Raw genomic sequence first — 24,306 nt, 5'->3', positions numbered from 1 at the left:
AATTAGGATTCAGAACCTACTACGAGCAAAATGAGGAGAGCATCATCCTCTCCTAATCTTTATCTCTCATGAGTCATATTAAAAAGAAGAAAAAAACTACTTCATCTCTCATGCATTATCTGTTAAGAGTATATATATCTTATTTTTATCTCATACAGGTTAACTAAACTTTATCTCTCGAGCTCCAATTTTCAACCGAACTTGTCTTTTTGAATTTATTCCAAATGGAGCAGGAAATAGCTTCCTTTCTCTTTCCCCGACAATGCTTTTAGATAAAATTAGCCTATAAAAGGAAGTACCTAGGAGCAAAAGCAAACGCCAAAACATACGATCCCTTGCCTACTGAATCTGGCCTTTGGGCTTTAGAGCAAGTCCTATTATAAGTTGCGGAAATCTTATTGTAAGCCTGAAAGGTCTAGGCTTAAAATTAAAGGTTAGAAAACCTGCGAATGCCCAACTGTTGATATAATAACTAAGAAATGTGTAAAAACAGTCAATGACTTCTCATATGTTGGACGTTACAAATTTTTTAATCAAGAAACCGAACTTATTGGATCTCTGGATGAACCCTGTAATGATCCTGAAAAGGATTAACCGTCGAACTAAGTTAGAGACATTCTGCACTGAGATGAAGAAACTAGTAGAGAATGTAAACCTTTTAAATTTTATTACATGATCATAACATTACACATCCTAAATATTTGAATACAGGCGATAACTGATGCCCAATATAAATGCAACACACATCGCACCTTGAGATATACAACTCGGCCTGAACCTTTCATATAACACATACTTGACAGACTTCGCCAATATGTTTTGTTTTACACGAATTCTTCAGATAGAAGATAACCTTCTTGGAGACGCCAACCCTCAGGCTCTTTTAAATAAGCTTTATCATCAAGGTATCCCTCTAACCTATTCACAATCTCTCCCAACTTCTGATCATCTCGTTTCTTTAATGCAGGCAAATAGCTACGTGAAATTACATCAAGTATCTTAATGAACTGAGACTTGTATCGTCTGTATAGTGCAAATCCTGTCATCTGATAGTTACAGAAAAGGAATCAGTTCGTAGCAGATTGCAGCAGAAAATGGGTAAATTTCACAAAATCCCTGAACATGATAAATCAGAGAAAACCCCCATGCACTTTCAAGATTATACTAAACTGCCTGAGCTATTGGAAATTCTTATAAATAGCGTTTAACTGCTAGAGTAAAAATTCTAAACTACAATGGTTTTCCTTTTTCATTTTCTTAAAACTTTTTAACCACCCTTACGGGGAAGGGTAATATAGAAATTATATTTAGTAGTAAGGGGTAAACTTGTCCAATAGTTATCACGTGAGCATGTGACAACTTTTAGTTGATGCTGTCAATCATAGTGATAAGTAAGATAAGTTCCGCCCGCTTTCTCTGAGAGCATGTTTGGGAACTTTGGATTGTAATCTACTTTTGATTATAATCCAAAAATCAATTATAATCCAAGTAAATCATAATCTAGAATGTTTGGTAAATTTAAGGGATTATAATTATTTTCAATAGTAGAGTGTTTCGTAAATGGGTGAATTATAATCCACCATTGTTGTCAAAATGACCAAAAAGGACATGGGATTGGTCGTGAGTAATTAAATAAGGCCTCAAATTTTGTAAAATCATAAGGGATATTATAGTCTTTTGCTTGGTTCAGCCTCTTGTCTAAGTTGTATTGTAATCCACCACGAAATAAGCTTATTTTTGGGTGGATTATAAGACAAAAATAGGCCACTAGCCACATCTCAAAGTGGCTTATAAGCCACAAATGGACCATTTGCCCAGCATGCTCTAATTTTAGTTCAAAGGAGTATTGTAAAATTTACCCAAACATCTATACTACTTAGAAAAGTGAATATCCATGTCAAAACTTTTGATTTCCCTTTTTACCCTCTCAATTTTTTATCTCTCACAATTATACCATTATTGATAAAACTAATGATCCATAACCTCTCATTAACTATGCACCTCTTCATTTTCTCAAAATATTTGGTCATTCACTAGAATATATTAATAATTCATAATGATAACAAAATTCGTAAATATATAATAATTTATTATAAATAATTATTAATTATATAAAATAGTAAAAATCATTCATTTAATAAATTAGGTCACATAATTATAATTATTAATAATAGTATAAATAGGAGTTACTTCTTTATGTTGCAAAAAATATTACCTTGTTCAATAATTAATATCATCTTAGTAATAAAAAATTGGACAATATAAATTAAAAATATTGTTATTTTGGAAAATTAATTTATATAAAAATATTAAGATCCATGAAATTTATGAGACGTATACTTTTCTCTTCTTTTTCCTAAAATATTTGGTCACTTGCTAGAACATATTAATAATTTATGATGATAATAATAATAAAGTTAATAAATATATTATAATTCATTCTAAAGGAATTATTAATTGTAATGAAATAGTAAAATTATTTATTTAATAAAATATTGTACATATTATAGTTATTAATAATAGCATAAATAGGGGTTGATTCTTTATTTATAAGGAATATCACCCTTTTCGATATTATAATATCATCTTAGTAATAAAAATTGGACATTATGAATTAAAAATACTTTTATTTAGAAAAGTTACTTTATATAAAAATATTGGATTTTTGAAATCTATGAGTCATTCACTTTTTTGTTACTAAGATGATATTAATTATCGAGCAATGTAATATTCTTTACAATATAAAGTCATATAATATTAAAAACTACTGCCATTATTTAATAAGTATATTGTAATAAAATATGTCCATAACATAAATATTTAATAATATAAATGGTTTAATTATATCAATAGTGTTACTTAAACTAATGATTACATTATTATTTAATAATTATACTCCTAAATAAATTGTTTAATAATATAATAATAGGCTAATTTAAATAACCATTAAATGTATTTTAATAATAGTATAAGTATTAATTATAGTATAACTTAAAATTTTTTAATCATAGTGCAATTAAATAACTTTGTAAAATGTTTATATATAATTTATTAAATAATATAATATTAAATACAACAACATGTCCACGTGCAAAGCACGTGCATTATACTAGTTGATTTAAAAAGGAGAGAAAACACTAACCCTCAGGAAGGCATCCAAAGCGAAGGCAGTAGATCTATTAGCAGGAAGTGTGTTCAGGAACATTGCAAGCCACGCCCATCCATGTTCTAGGCCATGAGGATTTCTAATACCTTGCATATCAGTCTGCCAATCGAAAAAATGCAAAATTTAAATAAGTAAACAAGAAGTATATCATTATTAGTACTTAGGTAAAATCATCGTGAAGAAATTTCACACTATTTGAGATTTTCTTATCGATACAGTTTGCATTGAAAAAAAATCGTAAAGGTAAGAAGAAAAATTAATGTTTAATACGACGGCTATTAGTAACTATCAAGTGCCAAATTGCTCATTATTTCTTCAATTGAAAGTACCTACAAATAGAGAGGTTGTTCTTAAGAATGGGGTGTATGCAACTTAACAAAAATAGGACAACCATACAGAATTAGATAGTCCAAAGATGAAGTTGATAGTGAAGAGAAATAGAAAAAGATATCCAATAACACAGTCAACAGTTAGATACTCCAAAGATGTGATATAACCTCTATGAAGCAGTGAAGACAGACCTGAACAAGAGCAGCGTATAGTTTCATATAAGGCTGTAAACGTTTCAAGTAACTCTGTGAGCTTTCCAACTTGCTGTCTTCTTCACGATAACCAATCATTTTCCAGTAATCTTTACTTTGTGCATCAGGCTAAAACATGAGAGAAAAAATGTCTCGACATGAGAATGAAACAAAATAAGGTAAAGAATGAAAGGAAAAGCATCTCCAAGAAGAAAAGCATGCAATCAAATTTTGCCAAGATTGATCGTTAACATAAACTGATTAGCAAGCTCTGGTTGCTAAATATTTGAAGGATTTTGTTGAATACGTTGCAAAACCCATTTGAGGAATCATGGTCTAAGAATTTTTTTTTTAAAATAGGGAAAACAGAATGTTGATTGTTTGTCAAATTATTAGAATAATTTTACATTTGAAAGCACACAGAATGACCAATACCAAACAAGGGAAGATGATGCCTAGAACACAAAGGATGCACTTATCCGCCTACATGCCTGTGCACCACAAAAACAATCCAAAGACAACACGAGAAGTGCTTGCTTAGAATAAACTTTTTGAACCAATGAAGGAAACCAGCAAAACCACCTGCATAAGCACATTATTTACACGCATGCCCACACACACTCAAGTAACACTGACCTAGACACACAATCAGTCAAAAGAGTTATTGAACTGTATCCATTAAATGAAATATATATGGCTTAAAATATTGTCATTATTAGCCTGAATCACTATATTAAGATAATAAAATAACATGAGTAAAAGGCTATAAGCACCACAAAAGAAATGAGTACAATCAAGCAATACAGTTATGTACTCACCTTTGAAGGATGGAGATGCTTAGGAACTGTGTAGATACAGGCTTTATGCAATTCAGCCAGTACAAAATCCATCGCAACAGGCACCTAACAATATTTCAAAAGAAATAATTCTTAGTGTGTTAAATGAGATGATAAAATGTTCTTTTTGACTTGCACAATATCACTGGGCACTGATATAGAATATGATGAAATATTTTCTATTTGTGCTCCTATTTTCTTTCACTTTATCACTAGGTAAAGAAATTAAATCATGATATAAACTGACAATCACATGTAACATCTATCATTCACTAGCACTAACAAGAACATGTGATGATCTTAAATAGAAAGCAAATTCAGGTGCAAAAGACTATGTAATAGGTTAATCCTTGATTTTGGTAGAAATAAGATGTAACATTCAAAGATAAATTGAGTTATCACTAAAAACACACATATTTGCTCATCATTGAGAAGCACCAAATCACTTTGCGTGTTCATTATTTATTTATGAAATTATTTGATGCTAAAAATAAATGTAAGTTAAATTGCTCCTATGAATATTTAAAAAAAATAATTCACTCCGATTGCAGTATCTTTTTTGCTCCACTATTATCTAAAGAAATATACTTTGCAATAGACTATGAGGTAGTTATCTACCAGTCATACATTGTAAGTAGGGTATGTCATTAACTAGTGAGAATACCTCGGAAGAAACAAGGAGAATAACACAGGCGCAAGCGAAAGCAAATCGATCATCATTTCCCCTTGGGGTTTCACAGAAGGAAACAATCTGCAAAAGAAGAAAATAGTAATAAACCAGTAATAAGAATACAGGCTTTGCAATCAGGGGGGAAAAGTCATATTGGCAAAAATAAAGTGGGAGACATGCAGAAGAAGAATAACATATACAGAAAACAAATATTAAGTATAGGTTTCCATATTTTTAGTAGAATAATAACATAGTTAGGAAGTTATGATGTCATAATAAACTTAGAAAACAAATAATTACTTACATTGTGAGAGTTGGATGTTATATAGTTAGAAGTCTGTATCTTAATGTTGGTTAGTTGCATTGTTGTTGTTTCCTACGTTGTGTTTATTGCTATCTAGTTGCTTTCTAGATTTTATGAGCACTTTTTCCTAAAGTTTTTAATTTGACCGGTTAAGATAATAATCACTTTCTCTTCAATCTATGTTGTAGGCAAGTTCCCTAACTTTAGTACTTCTCATTTAATCTTTTTCGACGAGTGAAAAAGATCTCTTTCTTTTTCATTAATTTACTTTGTTTATGGTTAATTTAAAATTTAAAAAATGGTTTGGATTATGGGAGTCATTGGAGTTATTCTGTTAATATATAGTTAATAGTTGCAGATATTATCCAATATTCAATTTCTCTAAACACAATATAGTGATCTTCTACCTAGAAGTTTTTTTTGACGTCTCATATTTTTCTGTTTTTCCTGATGTGTTGGATATTTAAACATTTATCTAAATATCTCATACACACACACACAAAAAAAAATTATTCTTATGTGGTTCTGCATGGTATAATCCATTTAGTCAGCCCATAGTCTGCTTTGGAAAAAAAATGTAATCAAGAAACTATAACGACATTATACAGCATGTAGAAGCTCTACTTTGAAAGAATAAGAACAAATACATTGTAAATCAGCAAGCAATGCAAATAAACACAAGCTGATTACCTTTTGCGCAAAGACCAAGATGGAGATAGGATGAGGTAATACTGAGCCATTAATCGTGCTTATGAAATCTTGTGCTTTAGATCTGTATTAGAGAGAACAAAGAAAGAAGAAAACATGACACATGGTTAGAAAATTTAAAATAAAAAATTGCAATGCATACTAGAGAGGCAGGTGCTCACAGGCATAAAGAGTTTAGACAACAGTAAAGTGGTTTACAGCATAATAGGAGAAATTATTTGACGTAACTTCCAATGGACATTCAAATGTAATAAGTAATAAAACAAAATAAACACAAGATAAAAATAATGAAATATTCCATTCTTGAGGTATAAAAATGACTACATTCACCTGACAGCCTCAACAAGATAAAAATAATGAAATATTCCATTCTTGAGGTATAAAAATGACTACATTCACCTGACAGCCTCAACGGTCCCGGTTATTTGGCTTACTATCCTAAACATCTTTCGTCCATATTTTTCAAATTCCTGCCAGTAATCACAAACAGTTTCAGTAGAGTTTACATAGTAGTTGCAAGAAAATTTGAAGGAAATGAAATAAGGCTGTCAAAATTAAACAAATGCAAAAACATATGTTACATATTAAACGCATTGCCAGTGTTGATGGTCACATTAAGGAGATAAGTAAAAAAAAATTCTTTTAAGGCCACATTCTTTATAAAGTTATCTATTAACAGATTGCACTTGGCCCAAAATTACCTAAGATCAAGAAAGTCCAACTTCACTAAAGTTAGTTCTGGCAAAAGATAATGTTGTTTCAGGAGAAATATGCATCGAAAGTGAGAGATAACCTTCTGAGGTATACTAGGAATCTCTTTGGCAACATCATTGTATATTCTTAGTCTGTTTGCCTCTGACTTAAGTGCAGCGTCAGCAGCCATAACTTTAATCCCTGCCATAAAGAAGTAGAAGAATATTTAGCTTACTTACGAAAGACTGTCAACAAAGAGGTGAAATAACAAGATTTGTAAAAGGGCCTACAGTGGAGAGATAAAGAGAACAAAGAGCCAAATAACTCCAGCTCCAAATCTATTGACTGACAAATTTTTCATGACAAACCTAATCATATGACCCAACAGTGGAGAGATATTAATACAAATATCAAAAGCTAATAATACCTGATTCATCAGAAGATGAACTTCCTTCCTTTCTTTCTCTTGCATTTTGTGCACTACTACCGACCTTATTCTGAGCTGCCTTTTCTGCAGCTTCTGCAGCACTTTCTCTTGCATTTTGTGCACTACTACCGACCTTATTCTGAGCTGCCTTTTCTGCAGCTTCTGCAGCAGCTCTCTCAGCTTCCTTTCTTGCAGCTTCTTGAGCCTCCTTTTTTGCAGTTTCGAGAGCTAATCTTCGTTCTTCTGCTAATTTTGCAGCTTTTTCTCTCGCCTGTATCAAAATTTGGCATTCAATAAAAGATTCTCAGAGCTACTTTAATCTAGAAAAACATCAGTGATAGTTTGTTTGGACAATGACCTACGATAAAAAAACAACAACCTCATGTTATTTGCATTGGTGAATGTCACCATGATGCATTAGGTAGCAAACATTGCAGTAACTATTTTCTTGTTATGCACTAGTTAAGAATTAAATATGCTGGCACCATAAAACCAATGCAAAAAAAAACAGTATAAGCACAATGAATATATATTGCTAAGGATATGGTGTTTAAAAAAACCGAATGGAGAAAATGATACATACAGCAAAGCGCAAAGGTGTGAGGTAAAGGCTATGTATTAGTTAATTAAATGTTCAACCTCATGTTATTTGCATTAGTGAATGTCACAATGTAGCATTAGGTGGCAAACGTTGCAGTAATTATTTTCTTGTTATTCATTAGTTAGGAGTTAAATGTGCTGGCACCATAAAACCAATGTGAAAAATTAAACAAATACAGTAGAAGCACAATGAATATATAGAGCTGAGGGAAATTTGTTTGAAAAACCGAATGGAGAAAATGATACATATAGCAGAGCACAAAAGTGTGAGATAAAGGTTATGTTGTTGTAGATAAAATATCACCTTGTAAGCAACAAAAAAAAAAGAAAAAAGAATTAAAAAGTAATTTTAAAAAAAGATGGATAACATACAGTTACCATATTACCTTCAAAATTCGGTGCATTACTTAATCAGAAACTTCCTAGGATAATTATCCAAATGCTACTCATTTTATTTATGCATGAAATAAGGCCCTAGTTTCTTTATTGTTTCAATCCGTCGTCAATAGCTAGCATATAATAAAGAAGTGCTTGCTTCTATTTATACTTTTCCATGCATAAAGTATATGAAACTGACCTCTGCTTCGGCCTTAGCCTTTTCTCGCCTCACTTCTTCCTCATATATAGCTTTTTCTTTCCGTTTGGCTTCTTCAATAGCCGCATCGTCTTTTATTCTTTGCTCCTCAATCAGGGATCTCTTTTGATGATCCCTTTGGATAGCAGAGAGGTGGCTATCAAGTACTTCAGCACTAATAAAACAAGACAAAAGCAGGAAGTCAATAAGACTTCCAACTTTGGAGAATTCTTATTTAAACTTTAAACCATAGAAAACAGACTGCTAGAGGATAGAACAATCAAACTTTATAGGCACAATTCAGAACACAAAAAGAACAGAGAATGGAAGTTATAATGTTAAAAGCACAAAAATAAGGACCTATCCAATTTTACCATCAAGGAAAAGGTCAACACAATCAGAGGTGGCAAACCCCATAAACATGCAGCTGCAAACATTTGTCATGGACAAGAGGAAACAACAATATCTGGATAAATTAACTAAACCTAAAGTGTAGGGCATGGAATGAGTTACAGCTGATATCACACAAAAAGTCAATAAGTTTGTAAGGAAACCTGATAAACAGAAAGTCCTTTAAGTATGTGGGGGAACAAAACAAACTGCAATAGTGAACCAACCAAACTGGCTAGAAAATAAGCTATATTCGCTGCAATATCTTATGCAATCCAATGAAATTCAATTTGGAAAACACACAGAATATTGATTGTCATACCAAATAACATAATCATGAACTCCTCACCTTTATTACAATCATTTTTATATCACTTTAGACAGAAAAAAATGAAGAAAACACGACGAGAAACAATTTTATCCACAATATGCTATATTCTCCACAATCTCGCTTCGTGTATTTAAAGTTAGCTCCTATCTTTCCGCTAGTTTTTCAAGGCAGAAAATATTGCAGAACCTTACATTCTCAAAGCTATGTTGTTATAAATATTCGTGTCCCCGTACCCTATGTTTTACAGATTTACAGTGTCCCATGTCCTATGCAACATAGTGTCAAAAGCTTCCGTTGCAGAGGAATACTATGCCAAAAAATACAGCTAAATAATTAAGTTCTAAAAGTTCAGTCAGCAGTTACATGTGTCAACTGGAACCTAGTCATGTTAAACAAACACCCTTTTTTAGCATGACAGTACACCCTAAAAATTCTGTTTCTTGCATAGCTTAAAATGCTATAAGCCTATAATAGCAACTACTATAAGAAATGAAGAAAACAACATACACGTGATAAAAAAATAAACAAAAATGTTTCATGTCAAACATGTATCCATGAGAAACATCACGAAATAAGGTGCAAAAAAATAATTCTCGTAGTTAACCTATAAAAAAAATATTTAGCTGACTCAAATATTAGTAATACTACAAGAGCCGAAAGAAGAAGGAATACATCTTGCACCGATATTGCTTATCCAGACTTCTGTCAGTCTCACGTCTTTCTTCTATATATTTCTCTATCTGAAGAACAGCATGCTGCGATCTGTAGCAGTTCTTTTCATAATCTAATTCCAGTGCAGATAATGTACTCCTTACTTGCTCCTGCTAACAGGACAAAAATTATGAAAAAGAAAACACATCGTAGATATACCTTTGATTACAGTCAATAACATAATTGAAACTCTTCTGTTCATAATGATTATGTTTTATTATTCATATAGTTAAAACATATTGTGCCTAAAGAAGTTCCAGATATAATGCTTACGAATTGAATGTTAGTAATTAGTTCCAAAAACATGAAGATGCTAATTTTATATCTGACATTAACAAACTTTATCCATTAAATCCAAGCACCAATATGATGTAATGAATAACCCATATTGGCTGATATGTAGTTATGTACAGTGGAGATATTTCATAAATATATCAACCAAAATCCAGTTCAAAATGATATGACCAACTTATTCACCATAGAATTAAAATTATTTAAAACATAAAAAAATTAGAAAAATAAATCAGGAGAGAAGAAGAGAGAAAAAAGCAAAAAGAGGAAGAAAGTAAGATGAAAGAAAGAGAGGAAGAAGATTATGAAGGTCAACGTGAGTTACTAAATATTATTGTAAGCTGGCAAACAAAAGTATGATAAGAATAAATTAAAAAACAAACAAATTATCTTTTTGAATGTCTTGATAATGGTCGGAGGAGGCTCTGCCAATCATTGTTTTAAATATCCCCGACATGGCCCGATATATCCTTTTACAGGGTTTGCCGCAACCGATATGATCTCTAAATATCCTTCACCGTTATTTGGCTATTTTGGGCGATATACCCCCGATATGGCCGATATATTGGCCGATATGTGGACCAATATATCTTTTTATATGGCTTGTCACAAAATAACATACCGTGATTAGCAATTTTTGGGCGAGATATTATGATTTTTTCCTATTATATCAAATGATATTTTTCCCTAATAAACCAGATTAAATGTTGCACCATTGACTTGTACTTATGTTTGTTTTACAAGGTTGAATAGTGATCCTAAACATATATTATTTACATTTGATATGCTTAGATTTCATTAAGTATGTTCGGATTACATTTTAGTGCATTATACTATATATGCAAATATCCGTTATGGCATTCCGATATTTACCACATATCCCCAATATTTCTTCGATATCCGCAATCCGATATAAATTTTGGTCATCCGATATTTTCCCGATATCCGATATTTAAAACCTTGCTGCCAATGGTCGAGACAAGAGGGTAGTAGCTCTACTGGTAGTTCAACAAAGGAGAGTGATGGGACGTAGAGGACGTGGCGAGAAGAGAAGGGATTCTTTTAGCAAATAAGCCCTAGGATGTCTTTTAACTGAATGGATTTAGAATTGGGGATGCAACTCGATATCTTCACCTAGTGCTGTACTTTAGTAAGCTACATAACAGCTTTTTATGTGCATTGCGCACTAAAGTGGCATATTGCTTTGTTCAGCACCCCAGAGCAGACTGGGCATTGCTTCTGCCTGATGCCCAAAACGTTAAAACAATGTATATACGTAAGTCAAACTCAAATCTGAAACCAGTTAACCATTATATATAAACCCATATACACTTTAACGCGCTTATTTTGATGTTGATGATTTCCCATTTTAAGCTTTATGGTTGTTTTTTATCAAGCCTAAGGGTCTCATATAATTAAATGTAGTTAAAAACTTTGATGAACTTAAATAATTTAATATTAAGCCTCTGCTTTAACTTTAAATGCGAAAAAGAATGTTTTCAAAACTGTAAGTTCAATTGATTTTTTTAATAATTGAAAAATAACAAATCTATGCTAAGTCTAGTTTTGAGGTTCTTGGATATGAATTAAATTTAACTAGAGAACGTGAATGTTTTTCTTGATGAGCTGGTTCATCTAATTTCAGTTTTCAATAAATTGCTCTGTTTTAGTTTCCGATTTCTAAGTTCTAAAAGAAGTATGATTCTAATCTGGAATCCTTCAATACCTTAAATTAAATGGAATACTTAGTTCCCTGATTGACGATACAGAAACTTGTCTTTGGTTCCAAATTCAAATGCGAAGAAATTGTGCTATTCTCTTGTTTAATGAATAACTTGAGAAATTGACTCCAGTCTCCACTGTAATCTACGATACGTGGACATGGATAAGAAAGTCTTAGCTGGACACAAACATGGGATGTAGGGTATATTAACCCTCTTGACTCAAATATGAGCTTAGCTGGACACAAACATGGGATGTAGGGTATATTAACCCTCTTGACTCACCAGATCTCCTCGACGCCGTTGTCTAGCCGAGCTCTGACAACCACCCGGAGAAGCACCCGCAGCAACAAACCTTCCGCCTCACCGTCGAGTTCACTACCAACCGCAACCACCAACGCCTTTCCTTCGTCGCACGCCATATGTTCGATGTTATGCCAACAGCCCCCTCGAACCCGTTGAGCCCTCGTGATGACAACCGTCGTTGTCGCCGTTCCCAAACATCGCCATCACCCCCTCGACGGCAAGCATTTTTGTCTTGCTCTTTATTGATTTCGTTCTCATTATTATCATGCAAGCATTTTTTTTTCCTCAATTAAATTTATAAATTTCTTTTTCTTACATTCATGCAAGCATATTTTCATTCCTTCCTTTTTAATAGTTAGTTGCTGTTAGTATGGTTCATATATGAGTGTATGCTATTATTGCTATGTTTTGGGTTCGACTTTCTTTGATTGGAATTTTAATATTTACTTGAGTTATTAGTTTCCATATGAACGTTTCTAGGAACCACTTAGCCGCTCTGGTTAAATTTTATTGCTTGGATACTTGGAGTACTACACATGCTAGAGATGGCACCTCTTGGTAATTGTCACGTTGCCCGCATTTTTATATACAGAAAATTGAAACTTTAGATGCAACTTTGTAAACAAGCGGAACCTTTCATGATTTTCATTACAAGGAATATTGATTGAAACTGAGACCAAATTTCTTTAACCTTGTAGCATGATCTAGTGACATTGACCATATGACACATATATTTCTAATTTATACTTGTTATGAAATCACGTTTGGAGAGTTCATAGTTTTACGGAATATTGTACCATCAAGGGCCTAGATAGGCGGGACTTATCGGGGAGTGATAATGGAAATCACTTGACATGTCATGATTAGATTAACACCCGGTTCCTACTTATAGTATTTAACTTGTTTGATACCGTATTTGACATGAATGGCTATGTGGAAAGTAATTTGTTTGATCACCTAGTTATCATCCAATAGGTGAGACTGTGCATGAAGACGACTCCTGTTAAAAATATGATTTGTAAGCGTGCTTTCATAGCATGGCTATGTTCTCGATATCGACATCCCGATATGAGATTTTTCCTTGGCTATTTACTATTATAGCATCGACTAGACGATGCACCCATCTTGATTAGACATGTTCTGGGTCACGGTTATTTTCATAGTTTTACAGAAGTCGTTCCACGGTAACTCTGTGGTTAGTGCACAACATTTCATGCACAGTCATAAAAAAAAATTAAATTTGACAAACATGGGGTTTATAAAGGGGAATTAGACGAAGAATGTAACATGTATATAAACGGGCATATGCGCATTCCTGATATCCTGAGTTATATATACATGGGCCAAAGAGCCAATTCCTGACTTGAAGCCGTGTTCCCGGGACGGTTTACGGGGAACCGATTTATATACATGAAAATATTCTTCTCTAATTCAAATAACATGTAAAATAAGAATAATGTGTTTATATGCTTTGTGATAGATTTTGGCATGCATAGCATGGCCTGGAGGAAGTATTGGTGATGTATATTTATATTGTTTGTTTATAGAATTTTGGAAATTGATATTTAGAGATTTACAATTTGAGATATATGGTATATACGAGGGTTTCCTTGTTTGGATTATTCCCTCGACGTACTCATCTCGTGTTGTGAGTTTCTAAATCTGAACTCCTTTTAGTATAGGGTATAAGATATGTGCTTGAGAAAGACCATGATTGATATATACAATTAGCAGTATGGGTGTTGTATATTGATATTGTTGTGTATAGAATTTTGGGAGTTAATATTTAGAGATTTACAATTTGAGATATATGGTATATACGAGGGTTTCCTTGTTTGGATTATTCCCTCGACGTACTCATCTCGTGTTGTGAGTTTCTAAATCTGAACTCCTTTTAGTATAGGGTATAAGATATGTGCTTGAGAAAGACCATGATTGATATATACAATTAGCAATTTTCCCCAGTCATCTTTAATGGAGCTTTCATCATATTTTGGTTTATAAGATAGGCATTTTCTTTTATCACTAAAAATTTAGAATTTATCTTTTCTTTATATCTATCATTTATACTTACACGCGCACAATTTTCCTCATTTTACATGCTTGTTGGGAGTTTTCTGACTCCCCTGGGGTTTGCATGCCCCAGACTAGGGGATTGTTTTCTTAGCAGGACCGAGAGTACTTTGAGGATCAGGTCCAACGGCAGTGATAATTTTCAGTCCGATCATTTCTCCCAGCTTTAGTTTATTTAGTCTTTTCCTGCAATCACTTGTGGTTCTCCAGACTATAATGTATTTTTCTCTTTCTCACTTGGATAGTTGTGGACATGTAAGAGAACTCTGTCTTTGTTAGAGATTTCCTTTATCTATTTATTTTCTCTGCTATCTTAGTTACATGCTCTATGTAGTAGTTCTTTTGGCAATATACTTGTATACAGGATGATCTAGAGGCGTGAATGTGACTGTATGGTTGCATTGCCGGCCGAGTCACGCTCCAAATTATGGCATTTTGGAACCGGGGCGTGACAAGGTTTTTAGTGGTATCAGAGCCAGGTTTAGAAATTGTTGTCTCATCCTGTATACAGATACAAACTAAGATTAGGCCAAAAATATAGAGCGTGTATAGAATAGGTTCTTTCCTTTGCAAGTGATACGTCCTTTGACTCCCAATACCCTGACTCTCAAGTCATAATCTTGACCAATCTCATTTTAGGGAATCCCTCTACTCCAGTTGTCTCTCCTTTGCTTGGAATTTAATTTTGAGGACATGATATTGGATTGAGGAAATATGAATAAGATGTTATTTGAAACTAAGTTAGAGGATCAAGAGTGAAAAAAAATTGTATAGAATTTGGATTGGATGTTGAATGAGTTGAGAAGATATATTCATATTATGTCAAGATTAAGGTGATAAACAAGGTGTGAAAAAAAAACTATTCGAGATATTAAAATATTAGTTTGGAATTTTAATGATTGAGATATGCTAAGACCTGAAAAGAGATTTATTAGGACACGAGATGAAATAAAGATTTACCAAAGCTAAGAAGAGAGTTATAATGTGATGAGATTTTTTTTTTATATACGATATTTGATTCTTGATCAGACTTATTTGATGATTGAAGATGCATGAACATACATATAGATAAACTTAGAAGAATTTGGTAAATTTCTGATCTCGACAATTGAGAAATTGTGAGAAGTGGTGGAGGAGGATTTATATCAAAATTTGTACTCGATCTGAATTTATATGATTAGCATAAAATCTTTGGAGTTGAGCTTAACAATGATATTAGTGGAGCAGCACAACAAAAGGATGACATCTAGAATTATATAAATTTTTAAGAGAGGTATACACTATATCTGGACTAGTTCGAAGTTAAGATGAGTGATATATAATTGATTTGAGGCATCTTGAATTTGAATATGACTTTTTAGCATTAAGATGTGCATGGATCAACTAAGAGGTTGTACTAGACAATGAAGGAATAACGATTCTACAGAATTTGAGATTGGGCGTTGAGAAGGTGATATTAGCCCAGGTTAGATATCTGGACTCTCATCCTGTACATAACTATGAGAGCTTTTAAAATAGGAATAGGAGTCTGAGCAGGTATAACATTAGGCTTGTTCCCCCATGCAGTATCTTTTTGCACTTACTCCTTTGATTCCGCATCCAAATTCATTTCTATCTTAACAGTTAATTCTTTTTCTTTCTCAAGCCAAGTGTATGTGGACGTAGTCAATGAGCACGGATAGGTTTTTGTAGACTAGCCCCAAGCTTCTTAAGTTAAGCTGCCAGGAATGTTGTCCAGCCACTAGCCCTCACCTTAGCAACTACTACAAGTTTATGGCTTCTTGTTTTTGGGTGAAGTTATTTCGGCCAATTGGATCATCTAAATCAAACCATTTAGCTCCAGCTAGTTCATGCGACTGAAGTTGGATGTTCTTTATGTGCTAACCAATCAGGATATTGGTAGATTTAAAAACTTTTCAGTTACCTCCAGCTAGGCTAGTATCTTAGCACCATTAGATCATGTGAGAGGAATGTTTTTAAGCTTAACTCGATGTAGATATGCATGTAAAGAAAATCCATCTGGTGATGTAGATGTAGGTGCAATTAATTATCTAGATTTTTAAACCCTGAGAGTGGCTTTCCTGCTTGTTAATATACATGGTATCCATGAGTCAGAAATCATATGGATGATATTGTATAAAATTGAGGGTATATATGAGAAACTTGATTTTGTGAGATAACAGCATTATAAAGTTAATGATTTACTTTGAGGATATTAAATGGTTATGTTGAGTTAATTAGAAACATATTCCTACAATTTATGGATACGGATTTGGATCTTTTTCATGGTGAGGGTTGACTATGACCTTGGATTTAATTGTTGTAATATCTAAATTTAGTTAAATTGGATCTTCTTTGGTTATCAATCAAATGTATGGTGTGAATTGGGTACAACATTGATGAATTTTGTAAGTTAAAATTTTATGGTAGGAAATAGTTCATAGCTAGTTCATGATCTCTTATAGGGAACTTATGAGGAAATCACATAATGAAAGCATAAGCAAATCTGATTAGTTAACAGACACAAGATTGGATCAAGACCATGAGAACTTTTTGAGGATCCATAATATTGGAATTGAGAATTTGATTGGAACTTACAAGGTGATTTTTTTTTGGGAACTATAATGGATAAACCCTTATAAGTAGGTTTAGTGGGATAAATAATAAGTGTTGTAGATAGATTAGTTTAGAACTTTGATGGGTTAGAATGGTTTAGTAACGAGTAACTACATGATATAATTTGCCTATATATTAGGTTACAAATATGATGAGGAAGATGAACTAGACCAGAATATCATTGTATTTAATCATCCTATCTTCACTTTATATCTTTTTAAAAAAAAAAATTCTAAGTGATTGCATGTATGAGTATATGTAGCTTGACATGTGAGCTTGACATGAACCCGTGTTTGCTTGATATTTATGTTCCTGAAGCATCCCTAGACTATTCAATACGGGTTATTCACAATGTATGATATTAATATGACTATGTACCCAATATATGACCGAGATATTACATGAATGCTTGATATCTAGAAATATATATTAATTCTTGAGAATTGCCACTGAAACATGATTCCAACCACATGTCTATAAGTTTAAGAAATACAAGGACAATAGCTTCATGAAAAGTCTCAGGCTAGGATCTACCAGTTTTATATTAGTATCAAATTATCTTATGTTATACATGTTTTATGACGCCATAGTGTGAATGTCAAGCGAGTCCTTCAAGACACCATTGTAACATTGATATTGGGATACATGTTTTAGTGAGAGGGGGCTCGTGATCTTCCTCCACTGGATTGTGATTGGTGGTGGTCCTAAGGGTGACGATCCTTAGGATCAAACTTGGGAAAGAATTGGTTTACATGTATCACGTCTTGACTGATCTCGCAGGGGATTCATACTATGGAGAGTCATTTCTAATCGGCTTATAGCATATGATATGATATGAGATATATACCACAACAATATAGATTTGGGTACCACATCTCTTTATTACTAGTAACGTCAAGTTTCTCGTGTGCTTGGGTTTAATTTCAAGGACGAAATTTCTTTTCTTAGGTGGGTAGGATGTAATAATCTATTTTTTTTTTAGTTGCAAATCAATTAATTAAATTGGTTGGATAGGCAAGGTTTCTTATAGGAGGCTCACCGGATGTTGGGTTTGGAAAAAAAAAACAATCAAGGCCCATTAGTGTTGTTATCATAACAAGCCCAATGTATAATCCCATTTATACAAATCTGTTGAGTTGTTGACAACATGAGATTCCGTTTTTTTTTTTTTTTTCCAACCAACTCCATGATTTGATCTCTCAAATCCTAACTAACTCCTCCATTACCTCCACAAATCTCCACTACCGCAACATCCAACTAATTCCCCCAAATCTCCCCACTAAACCCTCCACTATCCTTTAATCTCTGGAGAATACTCTCTTCCACAACTTTGCTCAACGGAACAAAATAAGAGAGAGAGAGAGAGAGAGAAAGAAAAAGAAAAGAAAAGGAAAGAGGAAGGAGGAATTCTTTCGATCCGTCTTTAGAATTTGTTATCTTTTGGATCTAATACTCAGGCAAGCATCTTTTCCCTTGATTATTATGGTTGTTATTATTATTATTATTTGGATTTTCCCCTTCATGCAAGCATTCTTTCAACTCTTATTTTAGTGATCGTCTAATATTATTTTTCATAACCAGCAAGTATTATTATCCCTTCTAGTATTCTGCACTTTTCATGTAATTACATTTAGTTCTCTATCTAGTTATTTTCATCAATAACTAGTCACTGGTTGTAGAATAAGTTAGTCCGGTAAGGCTGTAAACATGTTCTTCCGTTTTTTTTTCAAATATGCATAGTTCTTAGTATTCAGTGTTAGTACCTCCATTTCACATAGTATTGATAGTCCGGTTATCCATAAAAAAAAATGAGTCCAATTATATGCACAGGTCATGCCCATGTCTAACCTATTTTATAGATCAAGTGTTATTGAGTCGTTCACCAACACGTGATTGAAAGCTTCTGCTTATAAAAGCCTTGATGTACTTGACTAATTTCACATAGGCTTCTTTATCTTTGGCCATGTTACTACTGCATTAGTCCCTTCGATGTTCTTGGTGCATATAAGAAAGTAACTTTTCAGAGAATCCATATAAAGGTCTTTAGTGGAAATATTACTTTATGTGAACTTATATGTACTTGAATCAAAATCGAGCATTCGAATCTGTTTTCAGATAGATATTTAAAGTGTGACTATTATCATATCATGTTAAATATGATGTTATGATTGCATATGTACAAACTTCAAGATTTTTGTTTGATTACGTAGTCACATCTATTAGGCGGGTTGCGCATGAATAGATATCCTATTTAGATATGGATCGGAAGCATGACCTGGTGACATAGACCATATGATACATGTATGATTGATTTGTACTTGTTATGAACTTAATTATGCTTGATATGCATGGCTTTATGGAAATTGTTGTTTGATCACCTAGTTGTCCTCCAATAGGAGAGGCTGTGCATGAAGACGACTCCTGTTAAAAATATGATTTATAAGCGTGCTTTCATAGCATGGCTATGCTCTCGATATCGACATCCCGATATGAGATTTTTCCTTGGCTATTACTATTATAGCATCGACTAGACGATGCACCCATCTTGATTGGACATGTTCTGGGTCACGGTTATTTTCATAGTTTTACAGAAGTCGTTCCACGGTAATAGTGTGGTTAGTGCACAACATTTCATGCACAGTCATTTAAAAGTTAATCGACAAACATGGGGTTTATAAAGGGGAATTAGACGAAGAATATAACATGTATATAAACGGGCATATGCGCATTCCTGATATCCTGAGTTATATATACATGGGCCAAAGGGCCAATTCCTGACTTGAAGCCGTGTTCCCGGGACGGTTTACGGGGAACCGATTTATATACATGAAAATATTCTTCTCTAATTCAAATAACATGTAAAATAAGAATAATGTGTTTATATGCTTTGTGATAGATTTTGGCATGCATAGCATGGCCTGGAGGAAGTATTGGTGATGTATATTTATATTGTTTGTTTATAGAATTTTGGAAATTGATATTTAGAGATTTACAATTTGAGATATATGGTATATACGAGGGTTTCCTTGTTTGGATTATTCCCTCGACGTACTCATCTCGTGTTGTGAGTTTCTAAATCTGAACTCCTTTTAGTATAGGGTATAAGATATGTGCTTGAGGTAGACCACGATTGATATATACAATTAGCAATTTTCCCCAGTCATCTTTAATTGAGCTTTCAATCATATTTTGGTTATAAGATATGGCATTTTCTTTTATCACTAAAATTTAGAATTTATCTTTTCTTTATATGGCTAATGCATTTATGAGCTTACGACGCACAATTTTCCTCATTTTTACATGCCTTGTTGGGAGTTTTTCTGACTCCGCCATGGGGTTTGCATGCCCCAGACTAGGGATTGTTTTCTTAGGCAGGACGAGAGTAACTTTGAGGTGCAGGTCCAACGCAGTGGATAAATTTTCAGTCCGATCATTTCTCCCAGCTTTAGTTTATTTAGTCTTTTCGCTGCAATCACTTGTGGTTCTCCAGACTATAATGGTAATTTTCTCTTTCTCCTTGGATAGTTGTGGACATGTAAAGAATCTGTCCTATTGTAAGATTTTCCCTTTATCTATTTATTTTCGCTCTGCTATCTTAGTTACATGCTCTATGTAGTAGTTTTTTTTGGGCAATATACTTGTATACAGGATGATCTAGAGAGCTGAATGTGACTTGTATGGTTGGCATTGCAGGCCGAGTCACGGCTCCAGAATTATGGCATTTTGGAAACGGGGCGTGACAATATATAGTATATATATATATGTATCTATATATATATACATATATATATATATATATATATACACACACACACACATATATATATATATTTATTTTTTTATTTCCTGTATCCCACATCAGAAGGATGAGTACATGTTCGTATTATTAATATATATATATATATATATTTTTTTTATTTCCTGTATCCCACATCAGAAGGATGAGTACATGTTCGTATTATTAATATGTGTGTGTGTGTAGCAAACTCCTTTAAATATATGTGTTCATTGTTGGGTCGGGTTGCTATCTCATGTGTAAGCATATAGAGTAGAGTGGGCTGTTATTCACATACAGATAAACCTAAATTATTAGAGCCGAGTTATATACCAATTAGCTATTGTCAAACGAAGAGCAGAACATACTTCACTTCTACAGTTCTACATACCTTCTGCATATAAATTAATAAAAAGAAAGCTGCAGATGGTTTCAAAAACATGGTATTCAGAAAAACAAAATATAACCATCACCACGATTCAAAATGCTAAAAACATTACATACCTTGACTTTTTGTTGGTGCTCCCTTTCAAGTTCAAAAAGAGTACCTTCTTCCAAGCTATTTTTGTGCATCAAAAAACTTTGAGTTGAATTAATATCTAACTCCTCCTCAGATGCTTCCGAATCACTGCAATGGAGGAAATGATAAATGAGTGCATAACAAAGTAAATGTCAACACTTGAAACATGAAACCAACAATCTTCCCTCCAATAGCACTTTGAAGCAAAAAATTGACTGAATGGGATGATAAGCAATAGAAATATTCATATTTCAAACATCCAGTTGCAAATTCTTATGACCAATTTGTAAGATATGTATCGATGAGCAGAGAGATGCATGAAGCACAAGTTTAAAGTAGGAGACAAGGTTCAAAGAAGCAGAAAATTTAACTATGGTCAGTTATTGCATCTATTGTATATAAGCATGTCAATTTTCCATCTGTGGTTTTGATATCATTCAAAGCTTTGTATTCCTAAAAGGCACTAGACGAGAATACAGATTAAAAGCAATACATTGCAGCTTGACTAAATCATTATAAAGAATGTTTCTCAGAGCCTGCGTGACCCAGATCACGAAAACTTCAAAGAACCCTGAGCATGGCACCTTCCAATGAATGGACTTGCAGAGTGATGACTGTGATATTATGCCAAGAAATAGTTGCAAGGAAAATAATCTCCAGAAGATGGATACTGTAGAAACAACATCAAGTGATATTTGGTATGGCATAGAAAGTGAAATTCCACCCAAACACAAGTTTCAAATTAAGTGGATCGGAATAGATGTTGACATAGCACGTAGTTAAAGTATGTCCCAATGCTAATACCAGAATCATTCAATTAAGAAAATATAGGTTTCTTAATGGGGTGGAATCACTGTTATAAATAGCGGTAAATAGCCTCGCAATAGCGGCGCTAATAGCGTTAGCGGTCCCTTCCCGCGACGCTATCGCCCGCTACGCTATTGCGCAATAGCGGTGACATATTGCGGAATATATATGTTTGCAAAAACGGCCAATAGTGTATCATAACGGTAAATAGTGAGCGATTGCATTCGAAATTTACTTTTTGACTGCTATTTAAAAGCGGTTTGAGGCTTTTTAAAAAAAATTAAACTCAACCATTGACCATTGCATTCCACCGTCTCCTGTGATTTTCAGCATACTCTCATCACCTCTCATAGCCTCTGGAACCTACCTTGATACTTCCTCTCACCTCCTTCACCGTGAGCTCATCTTAGAACAATCATGTCACCGCTAAGCTCTTTTCTCAAAGACGATGACTTTTTGACTCCTACAGTCATCTTCGGTATTACGTGATGGTTACATGTTTATTTCATGTTTAAGATCTTTTTAAATCATCTAATATGTACTTTTAGATTTCTTAGATTTTTTTTAATTTTTTTTAGTATTTATACATATCTAAATTAGACCGCTATTTGACTTTACGTTTTTTACCGCTATTTTGCCGTAATAACCCGAAATAGCCTTAGCGGTGCCTCACCGCTACGCGACGCTATCCGCTATCGATAACCTTGGGTGGAATGTGTGAACTAGTTCCCGTGTTTAGGTAACATTATCTACAAGGACTATGACAATAGAGATGAAATGATAAAACAATAAAGGTACTGAAATCTACAATATTTTGAAGCAAATTGACATTTTAGACTTTAGAGGAATATATAACAATGAAGATATTGTGGAGCCCACGACAAATTAAACTTCTCAATCGCCAATCATGGGCAGGACTGGTGTACATTGAGCAATGAGCACTATTAACCAAGTGATATGGATACTGCTTATCAAATTATGAAACAATTAAATGTGCACAAGTTAGCAGAGGAACATGAGAGCAGTGTTCTTGCTCAGTATCATAACAATCCCTTCTGCAGAAAATAAAGATCACAAATTGTTTCGTTTAAACTCAAGGAATCCGAACTTCTTAAATTTGCTTCCTCTAGTCCTCTTTGAACAATCTCCGGTAGTTCCATACTCAATACCACCGAATATATTTTATTGCATCAAAGTTCTCAAAGTTCATAAATATACCCTTGAGCTGCTTACTACATGCTTTCAACAACAGACTTTACAAAAATAAACCTGACTAGATGCATACCTAAAATCAAGATCGTTGCAAGAAAACCGAGCCCCGGCCACCAAACTCTTAGCTTCACTTACTTCATCCTCACTTTCACCATAACTTTCTGCATCATCGTCACCACTCGTATCATCATCAGAGATGCTCATGACAAATGGCTTATGACCTCGTGAAACCAGCTCCTCCACTTTTAAAATCTCCCTGTAAAATATCAGCCATTTCAACAGTAGCATAAGAAATTACTAAAAATATCAGCAGAAAAAACACAAAACACAGTATCAAAATCCTTACTGGTACCCAGGGGGTGGTTGCTTAAGAGGCGAGGGCGAGTGATACCCGAGCTTTTCCTCCAACGTATTAAGCTCAGTCAAAAGATCATTCATAGTCCAATTAGGCTCTGGATCTACGGAAGCCACTATCGCCGATCTCTGAGGGCATCGAGGCTCCAATTTTATGAAGCCCCTGCAATAAAATTTCCAAATTCAAATGAGGAATTACGTTCTAAATCCAAAATAACGAAAATAGGTCAAAATGACGAACAAACTTACATCCCCGACGATTTAAGCTTTTGCAGAAACCCTAAGAGGATTCAACCGTTGAAGTGAGATAATAGAAACCCTATATTTGCGAAGGAGATTACAAATGCTGAAGAAATTGAGGAGCTGATGCAACGAGAAGGGCGATTACGGTTTCTTCTCGTCGGCAATGAGATCGAGATTCTTGGGAGCGATCAGCGAAGCGAAGAAATTGGGAGGGAAAAGATTTCTTGTTTATGGGCTTTTGCGTTCGAGGCTCCGGTGGCGTTGTAGGCGTTACGTTTGGACCCGGTTCAAGTAGTTCAGGATCCGAACCCGATAAAGAAATCAAATGAGACTCGGATTCAGTCTTCAGGTAGGACTCCCTCTTCACTTATCGGAGCCGGGTTGCATCCGAAGTTCTATTCGCAGAGATCCAGAGAACTTGTATCTTCAAATCCAAACCCAGATTCGATCGGGTCGG

The 24,306-nt window shown here is 33.8% G+C and overlaps 1 protein-coding gene across 3 annotated transcripts; it reads right to left on the bottom strand.

Annotated features, from left to right (window-relative positions):
- On the bottom strand, positions 630-24,125 carry LOC109829176 (protein GLE1). Of its 3 annotated transcripts, none has more exons than XM_020396321.1 (16): positions 23,856-24,125; positions 23,605-23,769; positions 23,326-23,508; positions 21,218-21,341; positions 9,893-10,041; positions 8,503-8,674; positions 7,459-7,596; positions 7,326-7,389; positions 6,999-7,099; positions 6,605-6,675; positions 6,188-6,269; positions 5,188-5,274; positions 4,506-4,589; positions 3,688-3,816; positions 3,143-3,265; positions 630-1,046 (listed from the first exon to the last, which is right to left on the bottom strand). In XM_020396321.1, coding segments are annotated over exons 1-16 (1,896 nt in total). In that variant the 5' UTR covers positions 23,858-24,125; the 3' UTR covers positions 630-824. The 3 variants fall into 3 exon arrangements, with proteins under 3 accessions (XP_020251910.1, XP_020251909.1, XP_020251908.1); XM_020396320.1 differs by having other exon boundaries at positions 7,326-7,370; positions 7,440-7,596; positions 23,599-23,769; positions 23,856-24,116; XM_020396319.1 differs by having other exon boundaries at positions 23,599-23,769; positions 23,856-24,116.

Source organism: Asparagus officinalis, chromosome 1, assembly GCF_001876935.1.
Source record: "Asparagus officinalis chromosome 1, Aspof.V1, whole genome shotgun sequence".
Lineage (NCBI taxonomy): Eukaryota > Viridiplantae > Streptophyta > Magnoliopsida > Asparagales > Asparagaceae > Asparagus > Asparagus officinalis.
The sequence above is the reverse complement of the archived record's forward strand: the minus strand, read 5'-3'. Positions and strand labels throughout refer to the sequence as shown.

Excerpts from the sequence above, each read along its gene's own strand:
- LOC109829176 (XM_020396320.1), bottom strand. Across the intron at positions 6,676-6,998 it reads TTCCTAGTATACCTCAGAAG|GAATTTGAAAAATATGGACG; the intron begins GTTATCTCTCAC and ends GATTACTGGCAG. Across the intron at positions 4,590-5,187 it reads TTCTCCTTGTTTCTTCCGAG|GTGCCTGTTGCGATGGATTT; the intron begins GTATTCTCACTA and ends AAATATTGTTAG.